The sequence below is a fragment of the Colletotrichum phormii genome, assembly GCF_030913505.1.
Source record: "Colletotrichum phormii strain CBS 102054 chromosome Unknown BDP81scaffold_29, whole genome shotgun sequence".
In the NCBI taxonomy this organism is placed as follows: domain Eukaryota; kingdom Fungi; phylum Ascomycota; class Sordariomycetes; order Glomerellales; family Glomerellaceae; genus Colletotrichum; species Colletotrichum phormii.
This window is the reverse complement of record NW_026851471.1, coordinates 232,580-245,294: the sequence shown is the minus strand read 5'-3', so window position 1 is coordinate 245,294 and position 12,715 is coordinate 232,580. Positions and strand designations below refer to the sequence as shown.

Here is a 12,715-nt window from a genome sequence, read left to right as displayed (position 1 = left end):
CTCTAAGCTACGTCGGCCTTGCTGGGCTGAACATCCGTGGAAACGAAACCAGAAAACGAGGGCAGCCGAGTCACATGAGACTCTATTGTAAAAGTATGTGTAACAGAAATTCCTCCGCCAAGCGAGAGAGGACTAACACGATCAGGTGCTTGGGCTTCTGCATGAGCCGAAATTTGTGCCTGGTCACTCTTTCGCCTCAAGGTCTCGAGATCCTCCAGTTCCCAACTAAGGCTGTCATCCGCGTCGCTGTTGTCCGTCATCTGCTTAAAACCATCGCTTCGACTAAGAGTCGTTCGTGCATCAGAACGGTTGCGCGTGGTCGCGGGACCTCTTAAAGTCCTTACATGCCCCGTGGCGATAGTCCTTCCGTTGCCCCGGATTGATAGATTTAGCCACCTGGCTTTCGTTCGGTCGAATATGGGCCGAAGGATAGGGCTGGATGCCACCATGACTGCAATGCCGTTCTGTAGTACAGCACTGTAAGGTGCAGAGGCAAAACTCTTCGTTATGTTCCCATAGTCGACGGTAAGGGTATGATATAAACGGACGCCGGAAAACAGAATGGTGCTGTGTTTCGCTGTTGCGTCAGTATCTTTGTCCTCGGGGTAGAGCCTTCAACCATAAAGTATTGACATGAAATCTTGACATAGTATCACTCACATGATTCCGGCACCAAATATGAGGTAGAGTGCAATCTTATGCGGTCTGGACATTTGCAAGGTGCTGACGACTTTCATCGGCAGAGCAACGATGATAACGTCGGTGAGAATGTCGAAAATAGGCACCAGGCTGAACAGAAGCTTGCTTCCTCCATTGCCCGGCTTGGTCTTTGCAATTATCAGTCCAACGAGGCCAGTGTAAAGTCCCCAGACGATGGAGAGCCCTATTGCGACCCAGCACGAAATCCGAAACCAGCGACCGAAATCCGAGAAGATGCGTTGGGTCAACAAAATAATGCTCAGTTTGAAAGCTAGTAGTCCGCCGGCGTATGTGACTTGTGCAGCCAGGAATGTCTTGTAAAAGCAGTTGACGTGGATGTTGTGTTCAAGATCAGAAATATTGTGTCCAGCGCCTCCAAGAACGACAGCTAAACAATAGTCGTCTGTCAGCTAAACCATCGTCTTTTGATGCCTCAGATAATTATTTGTAAAATTATTGACTCACAGAGAATGCAGGAGATCGCAGCTCCATAGAAGAAGACCTAGAAGAGCCGGGAATCAGCCAATCGCGCCCAGCATAGACTGAAGTCTACGACGAAGCTTACCTGGCCAAGCAAGTAGAAATAATCCTCAACAAGGTAGGCCGCGCCAACGATATACTTCGACATAATGCGCATGATAGTCCAAATGGTTGTGAGTGCCATCATGATGCAAGATACAATGACAAGGTTTCGCCCATCAAGGGTCATTGGCGGATAAGGGGGCGGGACTCTGCGGGCCTGGACTGCATAGTCATGCTGGTCGAGCAGAAGTGACACGACTGCGGTCATAATCGTGTTCGAAATTGTTGCCTCTTGAATAGAATCGGCATCGAAGCTGCGATGTGTTGTTGGAGAACACAACCCTCAAGTGTGGCACATACGGCGGGAAGCTGGGGACGAATCGAACTAAAACACTCTTGAGGCGTTTCTTGCAATGACAGCTTGACTTTCGGTTGAGAAAGCTCGTGTTAGGGTTCCTGGATATCTTATTACTGCTTTTGAAGTGATGTGAACCTCCAAACATTGACATCTCAGGTATTTGGGGGACTTGATTGCTTCCTGGAGGTCCACCGTCCGCCTTTTCGGACGAACAACGATCGCACTACATTTGGTGGAGGAAAGGGACCAGCTGAGCAACGAAAAGGCGGAAATGGAGCCAAGAGTTCTGTTACACCTGTCAGCACGATCTGCAAGGTATGTCATCCCAAACTTGTCAAGAACAATAGCAACCTTGAATCAGGCGGTTGGTTTGGACCGCTTCTGAACCAATCATAACAAAGGGTAGTTGAGGCAAACATTCACATAATTTGGAGCTCCATATTCCACGTATTTGGGCAAGCTTCTGCTTGAGGGATCAGATCGCTAGGTGCCTCGGGTGACGGGTTTTTGGGCGCGGGCACAAGGAACTACTGAGCAAGCGGGCACGAGGGTAACTTGGCAAGCAAACAATGCCGAATCTTAGACTAAGGATTTAATCGACTAACGTGCATGATAAGCGAGCGGATCGGACAAGCTAGCGGATCGCTCGACAGCAACCACTCCACGTATGTAAATCTTGATCAACATCAACAAAGTTTAATTAATTGAAACTATCCATAATCCTCTTCTCTAGACATTTCTCTCTGAAATGGACATGTGCGCGCATTATGTCCAGTGTTCCCGCAGACGCCACATCGCCGTTGACCTGTTTCCGTCCTCGGCCGACGGCCACTACTCCGGCGCGTTTCCTCCTCAATCTGAGCTGTAGCCTCTCTCTGTGATTGAAGGTCATCTGCCTCAGCTATAGTAAGGCTCCCTCCTTGCCTGAGACGAGTTTTCTTAGATCTCCGCCGTCGGCTAAGTAGATTATTCTCCTCCCGAAGGGTTTTATTCTCAGCCTCTAGAAGAGTATTACGATGCATCATAGCTAGTGTCCCTTTGAGGATATGGTTAACTACGTTATTAGCTGGTGTTGGCGAGCTATTTGGATGATTTAAGATTCGATCTTTAATCAAAGTTGACTGAGAATTTGCCTCTGTTGGGTTGTTTGGTGTCTGAGAAGTCCACGCGGGGGGTGTTGCTGGAAGAGACCCTGGGGGCGTTGGAGTGTGTAACTTCACATCCAGCTTCGAAAGCACACTTTCAGCACTTAACGGAACAAGCCCAGCCCCTCTGAAACCTCCCTGGATGTTTTTTACTGTTAGGGCTTGCGTGAAAGCGTTGCGAAATGCAGGGAAGAAGTCCTCCTTCGTAATATGGGTATTACCCCGGCGCATCTTATCCTCAATTTGTCGACCATAAGCCGTCTTTAGTGGCCCAAAACACCCAAAGTCTAAGGGCTGAATTATATGAGACGAATGGGCCGGCATGTAGAGTATGATGATATTGTTTTCCTTGTAATATATCTCAAAGTCCGCAGAGTGGTGACTTTCATGCCCATCAATGACGAGGAGGCGATATCTACCAGTTGTACGCGGTTTTGTATGCTGATTAAAGTACTAGAGCCAGTCTAGGCCTCTTTCATTTGTTTTCCATCCGTTTTCAGACGTTGTAATGACCCAGTCGCATGGGAGACCTGTTTCTGTGTACCAGGTGGAGAGGTGATATTGGCCTGTGACGATGATGTACGGCGGAACGCTGTAGCCTGACGAACTGATGGCTTGAATGACTGTAACCCATTCACGATTGCCAGGCTGCGTCATTTTCGTGTTTGAACGCCTTTCAGCACTCGTGACAACCATTCCGGATGCAATCTGGCCCATCATAAACCCAGTCTCATCAAAGTTGTAGATATCGGAGTCCACGATGCCGTACTTCGCGATTGTGTTCGCCACAAGGCGAAACCACGCGTTTATCGCATCTGGATCTTTGCATTGGGCCCTCTTATAGTCATATTTGCGAAAAAAGCGCGTCCGGAGCTGTGGTTGTCGCTTGACGAAGTTCGAAGCCCAGCACTTCCCAACTGGGGGCGCGCCGCGGTCGGCGAGTAGTCGATTAGCCATTTCTTCTACACCACTGATCCGAGGAGGGAATAATCGAGAATCTAGGTCGATAATATACTCAACTAGCGTATCCTCTTCGAGCAACGTTAAATTCCGTAAGTTTGGTACGGTTTCAAGTCGCGAAGTTCTTCCATTGATACGGGCGCGTAAGGTTGAAAATGGCACTGAGTAGATCCGAGCTGCACCTTTAATACTCAAATTTGGTGTTTTTTCGATAGCTTGAACTGCTAGAATTATGCCAGCTTCTTTGTTTGATGACTGTATCATTGTGGTGGATGGATATGTGTTGGAAAGAAAAAGATGTGGCGGTCGCTGTTGAGCGATCCGCTCGCTTGTCCGATCCGCTCGCTTATCATGCACGTTACCGGCAACACCGAAAATATCAAGATCCGAGCATCCATCAAGACACAACCACGATGTGAGAGCCGCTTTACTTCATTCAAGTGACCTGCCTAAGGCCTATATAGCGGGGGTGCTTCCAAGCGGACTTTGACACGGCTAAATTAGTCATTGAATGGCTTGATATAGATAGAACTTTGGCGGTTCTCGTCAGACATATGCTTTCATCATTATCATTCGTTCTGAAGAAGAAGTTAAACCCTTCTCACGAGTCGCCTGAGCAAGTGGACCTTGATCCAACAGCATTTCTGGTTCATTCAATATTTGCAATCTCATATGAAATGTAGTAAATCACCGCTGAACTGTGATTTGCGAACGACCGCCTTCGATGGCGCCCAAGACTCTGTTTCGACTGATCTCAATACCTGGCTGTTTGCTCAGCTGTCTTTGGGAAAGGTACGACACCTACCTATGATCATCGAAACAAAGAAGCTTTCTCCAAAAAAGCTTGCGAGGTCTTTGACGTTTATAAAGATGCCAGACACATCGCCAAACCCTCCATCTCAACCCTATGCCTCTGCGCCTTCTTATGTTGGTTTCAATTGCCCTCCATGTTTGTCCTTGGCTGTTGGTTCTTTATGCAGCCTCTTCAGCTCGTTCATCAGCCAGTACTATTCTCCGAAGCAATTTCTACCGTGCCACGCGCGTCACGACCGTCGGGCCGCAGTGCCATCCTAGTCTTCGGATCACTCACCAAAAGCAGTGGTCAGGCCCTTGTTGCTTAAATACATAGCTCACTTCTACTTGATATGCACGTTCGACTTGATTTGGATCTGATATGAATTGTCGAGGTGGTTAAGTGAGTAGTAGGGAGCGTCCCGGACAAAGAACATGGACTATCAAGTCACCGCCGGTAAGAATATGGTGTGATCCGAATCTTCTGCTCCGTCAGTTATGATTGATACAGACTCTGGACAAGTGCTCACATTTTCTTTCTGAAGCAACAAACACTTGGCGCCGTGAAGCCGACTCCGTGTAGTACGTGCCGAGTTGACTTTTGCGCATGTTGACATCTAGCAGGTCGAAGGTCGATATTTTTATCAATCACCTGATAAATATACTTAGTTTGCAAGTCTCATTTTAATTTTCTTGTTCTCAACTTAACAACGCTTGCGTACACATTAGACTGGCCCATGGACAAATGTTGTGAAAAGGTACCAGGTCACTTGTTCACTCTGATTGCGTAGGATGCGGAAGACTCCAAATGTGTGACTTGACTACATGCTCAAAGTTCGCGCATGCTGAAATTCATTGAGATGCTACGATTCACAACTGTCCATAATGCCAGTCGGAGATTTCCTCTGAACCTGTTTCCTAGGCCCTGCTAGCTACACTGTCTCAACCAACACTGTGTCTTTCCACAGCTACTGTTCGTGTGGTAGCAATTCCAGTAGTATCCGGAGTCGGGGATCTGGTATTCACATTCTGCAAGGCTATTCCGGCAGAAATCTGAGCCTGTGACACCCTTCCAGTCCTGCAATTTGTCCTGCTGCCTAGCCCCTGCATCTCCCAACTGAGGTTCTCATCACTATCGGACATTTGCTTGAAGCCGTCCCCGCGAAGATGGCTTCCAAGCTGACTGGATTTACTGCTCTTGACGATATGTCCCTGAGATCCTGTAGGGGTTGGGTTGTGTTTTGTGTGCGCCCACTGCTGCGAATCGACAAACTCAACCAGCGAACAATAGTTCTGTCAAAGACTGGGCGTAACATGGGGCTGGAAGCCTTCATGACAGCAATTCCTGACTGGAGTACTCCGCTTATTGAGGCAGAAGCAAAGCCTCGAGTGATATTGACGAAATCTGCCGTTAGGGTGTAGTATAGTCGCACGCCTGAGAAGATGATGGTGCTTTAGAACAAGCTCGGGTCAGCACACGATTTTTTCCGCAACTCGAATGAGCAAATACACCGGATCGAGTTGAGACTAAGTTCAATGCGCTTCAATGATCATGGTGTCACACAATTCAAAGTGTCTACTCATATCAAACCTGCTCCGAATACCACACAAAGGGCAACCTTGTGGGCTCTAGCCATTTGCAACCCGCTAACAACTTTAATGGGAAGCACCACAATGACTATGTCGGTGATAATATCAAAAATGGCAACTGCGCTGAAAGCTAGGGTGTAGTCCCCGCAGCCAGTCTTCGTGACGTTTATGTCCAAGCACTCTGAATTGGCTGACAGATAACGAAGCCAAGAAGGGCTGTATATAGTGCCCAAATACATGACAGCCCAACAGCAACCCAGCTTGTTGCACGGAACCATGAGCTACTCTGCGAGAAGATGCGCTGCATCAAGGTTATGATGCTGAGTTTGATTGCCAGAAGCTCGGTGGCGTACATAACTTGTGCAGCCAGAAAGATTTTGACAAAGTGCGAAACGTGAAGGTTCGGGTCTAGAACGCTAACGTCGTGGCCGGCGCCACCGAGAATGACTCCTAATCGCAAACGCGTTAGATGCTTAATCCCTCGATTTGGATGACAGAGTGAGCATTCCTACCTAAAATGAAGCATGTCGCAACGCCGTAGTAGAGAAGCTGTTCGGTGAGTAAGGTACTTGCTCAAAACGAGTATCTTTGCTGATGGCATACCTGTCCTGAAAAGTCGAGGTAATCTTCCGTATGAAAGGATATTCCGGTGATGCGACGAGAAATAAGTCTCATGATTGTCCACAGCGTTGTCAGCACCATCATGATGCACGCTGTTAACACGAGCGAGGCTCCATCACGAGTCAACGGCGGGTATTTGTCTGTAATCAGGGTCGGAGACTCTTCTCGTAGTTCAAAGAAGATGGGCAAAACTGCGTCCATCTTGAGATGTATAGTATGGTCATCAAGTGGCTCGAATGGAGGAAATCATGGAGAGAATCCAGCGAGATCTACTACAAGACTGTATCATTCTTGGAGGGGTTTCTGATCTTTTCGTTCCGTTCTCTAACCTGTGGCACATAGTAGCTCACGAGCAAGACTTGGAGGACGTCAGGATACGGCGTGTACTATATAGTATATAGCTAGAGCCTGCGACCCTTCACGCCACATACCCTCCGGGAGGTCTGCCGCAAGGGCGGCTGCGCCCTTGCCGCCATGGCGTTAAATAGAACAACAACAACAAATAACCTGTGGCTATCAGCCGAGGTCGCCAAGACAAATTGCTTTTTTATCTAGACAAAATCCAGGCGTTGTCTCTAAGCGAACTCTCTTCCATGGAATTTTCGCACTTCCTCGTTCACGTTCAACGGTTCCTTGTGATAAAGTGGTCACATCACGCAAGCGATACAGTTTACCAACAGAACCAACAGAAATATCCTGGCAACTTCGCTCAAGCCCCTGTCGGCCAGAGGTTAGGGTTCCACATTCCACAAGTCCGACTGTAGCCTTGAACCAACCGCATAACGTGGACTCCCATACCTTACCTATTGCGGCAAGTTGTAAATTGAAGCAAACATTTTCACTTGTCTAGTATCTTTAAACCCACTCACAGGAAGAGGCACAGCTGAATGAATTTTGTATCTTCACGGGCTACTCCGTACTCAGGGCCGTGTCTCGACAAGGGAAACAAGGGGGATTCCGAGGGGTTTCGCCGGAAATCACTGATCAGTGTTTATATGACGAACAAGTTGGAACAGTTCGCTGCGGAACAGGGCTCCTGGGCCTCGAATTTCTAGACACGTGAAATCCCGCCACATTGAATCCATGCCATGTTTGCTCAATCCAGGCCTCAGCGGAATGAGTCCGTCATTCCATGTTGAGAGGCATTCCTGTTGGAGAAATACCTACACCATCCCCGGCGATTAAGACAGGAGTCTGCGTGTCCCAACCTCCGGGTTCTTCAACTCAACATAGTATTCATCCGCCGTGCATCTCTCATTTCATAATGCAGGACAGTGGGCCCCCGTGTCCATGTAATCACGGTGGCAAATCCGCACTGTTGTAGCATCTGCGTCAAGCACGCCCAGTGGCCCATCACCCTCGCGCAGAGAAAGCAGGCTAGGTCAGATGGCACGTTAAATTTCAGCGGGCTTCGTACCTGCGGATTCTGCGTATTATGCACCTTGAAATTTGGGTTCCAATATTTCTTGGTGAACCAAGATTGAGAGCTGAACCGAGATAGAGGGCTCGGTCGAGATCCTAACGGCAATAATACGTCAGCGTCCACTTTCTCAAAGACATTGCCAGCATTTGTGTACCCGCCCAGTCCCGTCCAGGCTCACGCCTCGCGACAAACTGCGTCTTCTTGGTTCCTCTCTCTCTTTGTTTAGCTTCCTTCAGACTCAAGGTACCAACCGATCAAGATGACTCTGTGGGACTGTATCGTGGTTGGTGGCGGCATCGCCGGCTCCGTGGTGTCGAACAGATTACTGCAACAGGACCCGACCCTCAAGATCCTGCTCCTTGAAGCTGGCACCAACACCCACGCTGTCGAAAACATCGAATGGATTGATATGAACAATGCCATTGGCGGCGAATACGACTGGGGTTTCTCTTCTATCCCACAAACCCATCTCGACAAACGGGAGATTGCATCGCCTGTCGGCAAAGGACTTGGGGGTGGCACAATTATCAATGGAGGTAAGTTCAATTGCCATGGTGCAAAATCGATGTTCGTCATCTAACGACTAGGAAGCTGCCTGGACCCGCGGTCACAAGGTCGACTATGACATCTGGGCAGAGAGTGTAGGCGACCAAAGATGGAGCTATGAAGGTCAACTTCCGTATATGAAGAAGACTGAGGCGCTTTTCGATAACTTCACCAACCCTCTTTCGCACGGACACACCGGCCCTGTCAAAGTTCAGTCGCCGGGATCTACGGGTCGTGTTTTCCCTCTGCGTGAGCCTCTACTTGAATCCTGGAAAGAGCTCGGCATCGACGCACTCCCTCAACTGAACAACAATGCCGGGAACAACCTTGGTGTTGCAGATCTTCAGGAGAACAGGGATCAGGGCAAACGTCAACTTGCCTCGCTCGTGTATTCTCTCGAGGGGATTACGGTTCTGACTGATAGCTTGGTCGCCAAAGTTCTGGTTGAGAAGCACCCGAAAGATGGCCACCTCGTCGCTCGTAGGGTCAGGCTTGAGAACGGAACCGATATCTTGGGACGAAAAACCATTCTGTCTGCAGGGGCGTACCGCACGCCACAGATTCTGATGCTTTCAGGCATCGGCCCCGCCGAGACCTTGAAGAAGTTTGATGTTCCTATCTTTCTAGACCAGCCAGCGATCGGTCAGAACTTCCACGATCATGTTCCGATCCCAACGATTTGGCAGCTGAAGGACGCATCTGCGGGATACGCCAAGGAGTCCGGCAACCCTGTTTTTAACCAGTCTCAATACGCGCCAGGGGCTTTCATTGACTTCATGACCGTCACTTCTCTCGAGAAAGAAGGTTTGGCTGCTGCTATCACCGAAGACGAGGGATCGATCCCAGATCCTGCTGTGCACCCCTTGCTGAAGCAAGATCGCGCTCATTCGTCTCACTTACTTCAGTACTCGGGTGTGTCAGCGGATGGTTCAGCCGTGTTGATGATTTCGGTCGTTTTCTTCAAATCTGCCCGAGGTTCTGTCACCATACAATCCTCCGACATCAAGGATGCCCCACTCATCGATCCCAACTTTCTGGGTACCAACGTCGATCGCTACGCCGCTCGAGAGACCATCAGACGCAACATCAGATTGCTGAAGTCCAACGACACTATTCTAGGAAGAGAGGTGGTAGCCGGCGAGTTGGCGGCAGAAACGTTGATGGTGAATTCTACAGACGAACAAATCGATGCTCGTGTGCGTGAGATGGGACGGTAAGTGACTCGTTCCTGGTGATGAAGACACTTTTTTCTAACACATATCACAGAGAATGCTACCATCCTGCAGGCACAGCCTCCATGGGTACCGTTGTGGACACAGACTTGCGCGTGATTGGGGTGTCGGGTCTTCGCGTTGTTGATACATCTGTGTTTCCTGTCTCGATTTCGGCCAACCTGCAAGTGGCCGTCTACGCTTTGGCCGAGCAAGCCGCTGAGATCATTGGTTCAACTATGAAAAAGTGCTGAGCTGATCGCTTGGATGAGATTATAGTATGAGAGATTTTCCCAACTGAGCGCGCTTTGGCAACAGGCATCACTCAGTTCTCAAGCCATGTTTCCTAAAGCTTTAGTTCAAGCTTGTATTTAGCATGTCATGAAGACTTCGGCGCAATTTCAGAAGTATGACTCAGATTCGGTCACAGGAAACACCGACGGATACCCAGACGTAGTAACAGAGACGACAATGCAAGTATGCCAAAGGCTAGTATTGTTCAATTAATATTGTAGCCTAAAGCCTCATGTTCATCGTCGAGTTCAACTCTCCAAAGCGGATGTTGCTGAACGTCACCTCAGGGTTGGCCACGATCGACTTGATAACCGTGGGGTTACCCTCAGTCGCGTTGCAAGGGCCGTTGTTGCCCTGGTCAAGCCACTCCATGTAGGTCGAGTCATCCCACCACAGGCTTATGGCCAGAACCATACCACGCGACATGGCGCCGCCCATGCCCTCCATAGCACCCAACCGCATAAAGTCGGAGGCGCCGGTGGCCTGGCAGTACTCATCGTTCATGAAGTTGATCTTCGGGGGTCCCTCGATGTTGACGACGTTGTTCTGGATAACCTTGCCGTCCTGGACGTACATGCGGCGGAGCTCCTTGAGCTTGCCGTTCGAGGCGGGGAACTGCGTGACGACGGTGAACTTGCGGGTGGTGTCGACCTTGTAGTTATTACCTCGGCCGTAGAAATCGGTCACGTTCAAACGGTTGGCGTTCCAAGCGCAGCCGGACTCATCGCAGACGCCAGCCTTCTCGCATTCCTCGCCAGTGCACTTGTAGAGGCCGGGCTGGCTGCAAGGGTGAGGGGCGATGTGAGTTGCGCGGGAGTTGGCCTCCCAGATGTCAAGCTCGTTGCAGCAAGAGCCCTTTTGCTCAAAGTTTCCCTGTTTATCGTGTTAGTACCTAATTCATCGCGCCGGGCAAGTGTATCAAGGGGACTTACAACTCCGTTGATGAAGGAGGTCTTGAAACACTGCGCATCACAGTAGCCGGTGCCCCACGCGGGACCAAGCTTGTTCAAGGAGCTGGTGTTTTTGCCACCGTCCGGAAGCATCTCAGACAGGTAGAGTGCGCTGTTCATGCCGCAGGGCAAGTTGACCATATCGACGTCGAAGCTGAATTCAGATCCCGTGAGATGGATCATCTCGTAGTGCTGCTTGTTCTCCTCCAGCAGGTAGATACGGGGAGACACTTTTTGATCGTCGGCGTTGAACATGGTTAGACGAATGTCCGTGCCGTGGGTAGTGACACCCTTGGTGCTGTAATCAGAAATACCCTGAATGTGGCAGTTGGTCGCACACTCTTCGGGAGTGGTACAGGCAGTGGAGTTGGGCGGGTTGTTGTCGGTAAGGCAGCTCACGCCGCTGGACGTCTCGATCTGATGCTGACTCGAGTCGACGACGAGGTAGTTGGTCTTCTTCTGGCAACCATCTTTGACGGTGCAGCGGAAGGTTTCGATCTTGGGGTGTTCATCGGTAAGATTGCCAGGCGCCTGACCGGAGACGAGACTGGTGAGAAGAAGAGTAGCGGAAAGAATGGAAAGCGCCATGATGGGCAAAGTGCAGATGCTGAGTTGGTCAACAAAGTGTGAAAAAGGTCAAAAAGGAGTGACTTGAAGTTGAGAAAAGCGAAGCTTGTGCCTAACTTGAATCATCTGAAGTCCCCGGTGGCAGCAACGTCGAGCTATATACTTTTGATGAACAGCATGACCGTCCCATTCGAAACCGAACAGACTCTAAAATCATCAAGCTGTTTCAACCCGTCAATTTGGGTTCGGAGTCTCCATGAGGATCCATCTAGGGTATTCCGACAAGCTTTCGAGGTTCAATGGTTGATTGCCTCAGGGGCTAAAGGGGCCACTGTGACTCTCTGCAAGGGGCTTTTGGTGCGACAGCAATTGCGGGCAGTAGCCTCAATATATTGTCTCTATCAGAAGCGGCTCAAGTAGGACATGTGCAGGAGGAAATTTTGGGAACAACGACAGCAACAGCGGACATTGGAGAATAAGAAAGGACCGGACGGTCGGGGAGGGAGCATTGGGCACTTGGGGGACATGATACCCGAAAGATTGTCAGGGACTGCCTGGCCTTTGTTTCGGCAAAGTGGGATGAGAACCAATATTTCTACCGATCAATTCGTGCCTAACACTCCTATTTGTCCCAAATTGGTGTTTCCCTCCCACAGTTTTCTGAACAAGCGCGATTTAAACTTTCCTCCTGTAACAGAAAAATGGTTTCGCAAAACTCTATCGTTAACGAAGCACGGCTTGCAGGGTCACCTATTCTAGCGGCCTTATATACACGAATCAGATTTAATCTAGTCGTTGACAACTATCCACGCATCCCACGTTCGCCGGCGGCTACATCGCTCAAAGCTCAGGTAAGCGTAAAGTCAACTACCCAATCTCCGTCCCATGTAGCAGAGTAATAATTGCCAAACAGGAGATCATAGTTCGGGCGTTGCACCGAATCGCTCGCAGCGAACCCGAATACTCGGTACGAGAGAGTTGGTGCTACAGAACTATACGGAGTACATGTACTGGAGTGTATAACATCGCTGGCTATG

At 49.6% G+C, this 12,715-nt stretch overlaps 4 protein-coding genes across 4 annotated transcripts; 1 reads left to right on the top strand and 3 right to left on the bottom strand.

Annotated features, from left to right (window-relative positions):
• Positions 1 to 2: 2 nt before the first annotated feature.
• On the bottom strand, positions 3 to 1,489 carry BDP81DRAFT_454508 (uncharacterized protein; the record flags this gene model as incomplete). The annotated part of the gene is made up of 4 exons (XM_060592955.1): positions 3 to 612; positions 661 to 1,087; positions 1,165 to 1,201; positions 1,265 to 1,489. The coding sequence occupies 4 exons, from the start codon at positions 1,487 to 1,489 to the stop codon at positions 3 to 5; spliced, it is 1,299 nt and encodes a 432-aa protein (XP_060439393.1).
• A 3,929-nt stretch (positions 1,490 to 5,418) lies between these two features.
• Positions 5,419 to 6,888, bottom strand: BDP81DRAFT_503657 (uncharacterized protein; the record flags this gene model as incomplete). The annotated part of the gene is made up of 6 exons (XM_060595600.1): positions 5,419 to 5,696; positions 5,732 to 5,911; positions 6,068 to 6,221; positions 6,269 to 6,516; positions 6,579 to 6,615; positions 6,670 to 6,888. 6 exons carry the CDS (start codon positions 6,886 to 6,888, stop codon positions 5,419 to 5,421), a joined length of 1,116 nt encoding a protein of 371 aa, XP_060439392.1.
• Positions 6,889 to 8,369: 1,481 nt separating this feature from the next.
• Positions 8,370 to 10,121, top strand: BDP81DRAFT_332162 (GMC oxidoreductase; the record flags this gene model as incomplete). Its single annotated transcript, XM_060585569.1, has 3 exons — positions 8,370 to 8,646; positions 8,702 to 9,869; positions 9,923 to 10,121. The coding sequence occupies 3 exons, from the start codon at positions 8,370 to 8,372 to the stop codon at positions 10,119 to 10,121; spliced, it is 1,644 nt and encodes a 547-aa protein (XP_060439391.1).
• A 220-nt stretch (positions 10,122 to 10,341) lies between these two features.
• On the bottom strand, positions 10,342 to 11,912 carry BDP81DRAFT_439462 (family 7 glycosyl hydrolase). The gene is made up of 2 exons (XM_060591404.1): positions 11,094 to 11,912; positions 10,342 to 11,034 (listed from the first exon to the last, which is right to left on the bottom strand). Exons 1-2 carry the CDS (start codon positions 11,697 to 11,699, stop codon positions 10,384 to 10,386), a joined length of 1,257 nt encoding a protein of 418 aa, XP_060439390.1. The 5' UTR covers positions 11,700 to 11,912; the 3' UTR covers positions 10,342 to 10,383.
• Between the last annotated feature and the right edge of the window lie 803 nt (positions 11,913 to 12,715).